Genomic DNA, 7,386 nt, shown 5'->3' on the forward strand with positions numbered 1-7,386 from the left:
TGCCCTGTTTTTTTATTACTTAAAGTATCAATCACTTCAGTTCAGTAATTTATCATTACTTATTATAATTATTTTTTATAATTATTATTATTATTAGAACCATTATTATTTCAGTTCAGTTCAGTTTAATTTTTTTCAGTAAAAAAAAAAGAGTTTTAGTCCTTTCATATTTGTTATTTAGGGTTTTAGTCCTATGTAAGTTTTTTTTAAGAACAATAATCTTATATCAATAAAAAAAACATCTATGGTTCAAACTTTGTTTTGAAAAAATACATTTTCTTATTTTTATATATCTTTGGGAATTCCAACAAATTCTTTCGAATTAAGCTTTCGAATCTTTATGGGTTTTAGGTTGAAGTTCACTCTTCATTCATTTTCAATTAAAACCTTCAAAAAAATTTCTCTTAATCCCTCTCGATCTATATTAACCGTTCGCGAGTACATGCATTCGTTCGTTTAAATTTCACCTTACTCTATATCCTGGACATCGGTTTTAAAAGGGATGGATATAATTTACATAATAACCATGTGTTAATTATCATAAGGATGGTCTTAAATTATTTGTGAATGTCATCTCATTATTCATTTATTTGTTCCTATCTTAAGTCTTAAGATTCTATGTAAGATCCTTCTCTTTGTATCTATAAATCGCCTTTCATATCAACTCAATTGAATCAATCAAACACATACAATTTATACTTTCTATATTATTATTAATTCTCTATTAAAGAAAGGTTAAAGCCCCCAAGCAAAGAAAGAAAAAAAGAACACATTAAATGCGAACGACTCTGCTCAAGGCAGATCTCCTGTTGTCATCAGTGAGGATCCCCAGGAGGCCTACAGGAGGCACACCAAACTAATGGTAATCCAAAGAACAAGAACCTGTGAAGTTCGCCAACCAGTCAGCCACCATGTTACTCTCTTTATAGCTATGTGTAAAAATGATGATCCATGCTCTATCACGATACGAAATGCATCTCTCAATCAGCTAGGAAAGAGGGATGATGTAGTTCAACTGAGCCATTCATGAATCGAAGAACAACTTGGGAATCCAATTAAAAAATGACATGTCGAAAGCCTCAAGCCCAAACAATCTACAAACCGAAATAAAGACCCCAAAGTTCAGCAACCGACATGCAATACCCAATGTTTGCCCCAAAACCACCACAACAACGTCCTAACGAATCACGAATAAGACCCCTACAGAAGCAAGACCTGGATTCCCTTTACAAGCCCCGTCCATATTAACTTTCACCCAACCCTTACTCAGAGGCACCCAAGCAATCCACACCGTTCTCAGAACCATATATGTTCTCTTGTGTTGAGCAGCTTTAGCAGCAATAAAGTCCGTACAAAACCGTCTAATAACGGCCATAGCATTTCTAGGTAAATCTTTGGCATTGAAAACTAACTTGTTCCGAAATCGCCAACCCCACCAGATGCAGCAGACGAAGAGTAGCAGCCAAGGGATACCTCCAAAGCTCCCGTCGAACCGAAGATTGCTAGTAATCCACCCTAGACATCATCGGAATAAAAATGCTTGCACATGTTGTGCGAAACTGCTTGTTGCCAAATTTGTTGAATCTGCCCGCAATCTTAAAGAAGATGAACTGCAATCCCGCACCGATCACACTGCGAATTCAGCGATAAATGCCTCCTGACCCTTGTAGCGTTGCACAAAATACTACCATGCCCAATTTGCCACAAGAAATACTTAATCTTCTCTGGAGCCTCCACCTTCCAAATATAATTCCATATCGGTACAACCTGCAAATTCGACTGAGCCCCCAAAGCATCATACCTCGTTTTAACCGAATAAACCCCGGAGGAATTCAATGTCCAGAACCATGTATCCGGTGTCTCACTTAGAGGGCAAACAACAAAAGCAGCGATTTTAAGAAGAATAGTAGCGTTCACCAGATTCCGAAGAACATCCCAATCCCAACTGGCAGAATCTGAAAGCCAGTAATCATTCACCGTACGTGCCAAATGATCAGGCGGGACTGGCCGATCAACTACAAGTGTTAAAGCACTAGGGCCGCACCAAATATCAGTCCAGAACCGCGTCTCTCTTTCATTAAATATCAGCTTGCCGACCCCCTTAGACATGACACAACTTCCGGCCACAATACTTTTCTATTATTATTGCGCATAAATTCAATATAAGAAATAGAAAGAAATGAAGTGGAAGAGAATGTCTCTTAATAGCATGAGAGAGAGAATGGTCCATGTAACACATAGTAAACGTGAAGAATATAGGGATTTGGAATGAAGGAAATAGGAGGGAAAAGAAGTAAAGGTAAATAAGTCATTAAATATTAGTTGGGATCCACTTTTATTTTGTAAAGATGTGTTGAGGTGTTAAGTTGAGTAGTGTTGAATGATCATAGGTACCAAAGTGGTCGAGTATTTTTGTGGTGCAAAAATGAAGATAAAGTACTAAAGCGTAAAATGGATAGCACAGGTGTAATTTACCCTTGAAATGACTCTACTAACTTGCATTGGGGAGAAACTCAAAGGCTATAGCAAGAGTGAAATCATGAAATTAATACCGCATCTACCCCAAAACCTTAAATTAGTGGGTTAATGAAACCTTCCTAATCATATAAACCGTCACCCATCTCATATTGTTTTCATGGTGGGATCTCCAAATACCAACTCACGGTTGCATCTTAACATATGAATGATGCATTCTAGAAGTTTCAAAAGCTGGAGGTCAATTATTAATCCTTAAATTGAAATGTATGAAGCTGGTGTACTTGTGTTCTAATACAAGGATATTAAAAGATGACAATGACGGAATACTCAACAAATGAAATGTGTGAATGAAGAATGCAATCAGCAAGCATAACATGCAATTATAAGGATATATTATATATGTAAACATACCATCAGAACACTTGCTCAACATTTATTTAGCACCTTTCAATGAGCATTCAACATCCAGCTGCAATAGTTGAGTTGATATATTGCTCCAATCTCCACAAAATTCAATTTCTAGACAATCATACAAAAACCACTGTTCCCAACAAAGTAATTGCTAAGGTTGTAGCAATCCTAATATTGTATCCTCTGAACATTATAGCTATAGCCAACAACAAGAGCTTCCCAAGCCCTTACTCCAGGAAACATATTCTTGCAAACCATTCTCTCAACTAATTCGAATGCTTTATCCCTTGCACTGACTTGGCACAACCCACAAATTATCCTATCAAATCTCAAACTCTCTGTCCATAAATCCTTATCCAAACATTCCTCCAACAAAGCACAAGCTTCAATTATATTACCATTGCTAATCAAACCATCAATCATAATTTTGTATGTCTCCAAACCCAATTCAATTCCCTTAGAACGCATCTCCCTAACAACCTCCCATCCTCTGCTAATTTCGCCACTCTTAAATAGAGCATTCAATAGGATGTTGTAAGTTATACAATTAGGTTGGCATCCCAACTCCTCCATAGAAGCCACCATTTTAATTCCTGCTTCTATATTCCCTTGCTTACAAAGTCCTTTTATATAAACACTGTAAGTATAAAAATCAGGAATCAAACCATACACAAGCAATTCATCAAACACCTCATCTGCTTTTGAATAAGACCCTTTTTCTATTAACCCATCCAAAACCATAGTATAGCAAACAATGTCAGGCTTGATTCCATCTGATTTCATTTGATTCAAAACATCAAAAGCATCCATGCCCATTCTTCTTCTCACCAGAAACCTTATTATATTAGTATAATCAACCATTCCAGGACAAAACCCCAATCTCATTAATTCTCCTAAAAACCCCATAACCTCAACATTATTAGATACTTCTACTTGTTCACAAAGTGACGACAAAAGCAAAGAACATATTTTCGTATCGATACAGAAACCATCGTTCAACATGGAATGAAATATCTCAACAGCGTAACCAACTTTCTTAATTCGACAAAGGGCTTCAATCAGCAACAGAAAGGTCGAATCTTCGAGTCGAATATTCATAGCTCGACTCTTGAGCAAAACTTGAGGAACCAATTTGAGACCTTCACTGGTTGAAAAAAGAACAGACAGCAGAGTATTGAGCAAGTAAACAGAAGGAACGCACCTAAACATGGGTACTCTGTAGAACAGGTCAAGAGCGTCATGAATTTGATTGGCGCGGCCATAAATTTGAATTAGATGGGCAAAAATGGATTCAGGTGTCTCAAATTTTTCCATGTTTTCAAGATGGTAAAGAACAGGGGGAAGGTGGCGGAGAAGTGAATTGTTGGTGAGAGTTTGAATGAGAAAGTGATAAGCTTGAGGTGTGGGTTCGCAATTGTAAATTCTAAAGGAATTGATCAGAGAAAAAAGAAGATGATGAGGGTTGTGAGAGGTTTGAAGTGCTTGTTTAAGGTCACGCATGGCCAGTTGCTGATTGAAAGTTCGATGCCATTTGGTCTTGAATGGTGAGTGCGGCCTTTTTCTGTGTTTCCTCAAGAAAAGCCTAGCAGTATTACAACAAGAGGATCTAACCATGTTTGAATCAATTACTCAAAATTACATGTACAAGTCGGGTTTTCAATAAAATCTTAAAGTCAAGTCAAGTGAGATTTCAAAATATACCAAGTCCATCAATTAATCCTATTATCTTAATAAAATAAATATAAAAAAAATAGTAACAGATGCAGGGTATCCTCACTTTGTTCTTTTTTTTTAACCAAAGTATCCTCACTGAATTTTTATCTAGCGTGGCAATTGTATATGTAAAATAATAACTTTATAAAAACTAATAACCATATAAATAAAGTGTCTGAATTGCAATATAAATAAACTTTTTTTCAAGTATTTGTAATTTTGTACTGTTAATGGAACAAATGGTAAAACTATCATTAGTGTGCGTAAAAACAAGCTTAATATGTATGGATTTCAAACTCTTAATTTCCATCAGGTTTCGAGTCGCTTAAATTAGATCTTCAATTAATAAACTCATATTCTTATTCAATTACATTCAATAATACAAAACTTCCATTGTTCCCTAAACTTTCAAAGTTACTAATTATTGTCTATTTGACATTTTTTTGACACGTGATGGAACATGTCTCTTATTTTCCACATCCAACAAATTCTATTGAAAAAAATAAAGAGTTATTAGATGCAATTGGACAAGAATATAAGTCATTTTAAACTTTTAAAAATTCAAAAAAGAAACTGAAGTTTTAGCCAATTATGGAAGCGAATGAGGCTTAATAAATTATATACATTACCTTTAAAAAACCATATATTAATTTTTTTAATTAAGCAAGTAAATATAATGAATGCATCAAAATATTCTTTTTTTTAGAAATCAAAATATTAATTGTTATTCGAGGAAATCAATATGATTAATCTTGTGAGCGACTATATACCGCCCCCTAATTCCGGTTCACCGCACCCTGTTGACCATATTGCCCTTCTCATTATTTCAAACAAGAAATTTGAAAATTCCAAATCCTCTCTACTTTCTTTCCGTTTTCAAAAAACCGACCTAAAACGACATGACACCAAAAGTAGGCATGGGCAAAGGATACATGGGTATTACGGTAAGTTTTTACATTCAAATAATTAACAAAATCATGATTTTTGCCTCCGAAATCGGAGGCAAAAATCCCAGAAATCGCACCAAACGGGTGCGATTTACTTGTTCCGCCTACGGTGGAACGCACGAACTGTGCGTTCCACCGTAGGTGGAACAAGTACGCGCCGCGCGATCCACCTTATGGTGGAGCGCGTGGCGCGCCCGTTTGGCCTACGGGCCAAACGTTTGCGGCGCACCAGTCGGCCCTATGGCCGACTGGTGCGCCGCACCCGTTTGGCCCGTCGGCCAGGTGGTGTAAGCCACCCGTCCAGGCCAAAAACGGGCCAAATTTTGTTTTTTTTAAAAAATTGTACGGACCGGGCGTAGGCAGACCCGAACACATAAAAAATAAAAAATTTATGGTAAATTGAATATAATATTATAGGATGAGGCGGGATCTGACCGCAGACACACGTCTTCACGTCCTGTTACTGCATCTGCTCGGCGGGAGCGGACGGAGCAGCAGCAGTTCATGGCGGACGCCCGGAGGGCACATGCAGCACAGACGGAGCGTGCTGAGGGACAGGATGAGGCGGCTGATATAGAGATGGACGGAGATGACTCTATGCCTCGTCCTAGTTTTGATACTATCCCCATACATCGTGGCGTCGTGACGAGGGGTCGAGACGGACGATTTTCTTCTACCGCAGGATCGTCTTCTGGTAAGAGAAATTTAAAAATCTGCTTATTTTTATTTGTTTTAATCGTGATTATTGGAAAATATACCAATAATTTAATGTAAACCATTTACTGTAATTTCAGGTAGCAGCAAGCGATCGAGGAGTGCTACAGAGGATGACTGGGTTGTGAAGGACCCCGTACCCGGGGGTCCATTTGATGGTGTTGTGATCCCGAGCTTTCTGGGACATGTTGCATGTGCTATCTGGGCCGGTCAGGATAGGGGCGTCCTTAGGTGTCATACCAGATCAGGGTATTGCTCGAAGCTGAGATCATGGTACAATGGTTCTTCCAGGACGATTCAGTCGCGTATCGAGTCACCTGGCATGTTCCATTTACCTGGTATTATGCACAGTCACATAGATGCTGCTCTGATCACGACATTTGTAGAGCGGTGGCAGCCAGACACGTCCTCATTTCACATGCCGTTTGGCTAGATGACCATTTTGATGCATGATGTGTGGGAGATATTGCGCATCCCCGTAGATGGTGCCATGGTGACTGCTGATGCGAGTATTGATGAGCTTAAGGAGTGCGTGATGGATTTGTTTGGGATGACTCGGGTTGAGTTAGATGCTCGTCACTATTCCTCTGGTGGTATACGAGCCGCTTCCGTCATGGAGCACTGTAGAGGTGATCGGATTCCTGAGAGCCAGGCTATAGCTTGGACGTGGCTGATGCTTGGTTCCACCTTGTTCGTAGACAAGAGTGGTGACCACATCCGACCTTCTTGTCTGTTAGAGGTGCAAGACTCGGCAGCTGGAGCCGTTGGACTTTCTTGGGGATCAGCTGCACTAGCATATCTATACCGTCATCTTGGTATTGCTACCAGAGGAGATTGCGGGCAGATGACAGGTTGTATGACATTGCTCCAGTCCTGGATTTACGAGTATTTTCCTTGCTTCAGGCCACATCGAGAGGCAGTTACAGTTGACCCGGATCTTCCTAGGGCTTCGTTGTGGCCATCTATATCGATGGAGAAGAGCGATGAGCGGCTGAGAGCATTTCGTGCCCGGCTTGATGTGTTGACGGCAGATGAGGTATACTTGCTATATAATTATAAATACTGTTCAATTAAAACAAATTTGTATTCTTGTATGTGTTAATGTAATTTTATACATCTGTAG

At 38.8% G+C, this 7,386-nt stretch overlaps 1 protein-coding gene across 3 annotated transcripts; it reads right to left on the reverse strand.

The window, feature by feature from the left end:
- Positions 1–655: 655 nt before the first annotated feature.
- LOC136206879 (pentatricopeptide repeat-containing protein At2g38420, mitochondrial) lies at positions 656–4,500 on the reverse strand. 3 transcript variants are annotated; one of them, XR_010676469.1, is made up of 2 exons: positions 2,890–4,500; positions 656–2,116 (listed from the first exon to the last, which is right to left on the reverse strand). XR_010676469.1 is itself a non-coding variant. In XM_065998079.1 (1 exon), exon 1 carries the CDS (start codon positions 4,387–4,389, stop codon positions 3,058–3,060), a length of 1,332 nt encoding a protein of 443 aa, XP_065854151.1. In that variant the 5' UTR covers positions 4,390–4,500; the 3' UTR covers positions 2,849–3,057. The 3 variants fall into 3 exon arrangements, 1 of the variants encoding a protein (XP_065854151.1); XR_010676470.1 differs by having other exon boundaries at positions 656–2,136; XM_065998079.1 differs by lacking the exon at positions 656–2,116 and having other exon boundaries at positions 2,849–4,500.
- Between the last annotated feature and the right edge of the window lie 2,886 nt (positions 4,501–7,386).

The sequence above is a fragment of the Euphorbia lathyris genome, chromosome 9, assembly GCF_963576675.1.
Source record: "Euphorbia lathyris chromosome 9, ddEupLath1.1, whole genome shotgun sequence".
Lineage (NCBI taxonomy): Eukaryota > Viridiplantae > Streptophyta > Magnoliopsida > Malpighiales > Euphorbiaceae > Euphorbia > Euphorbia lathyris.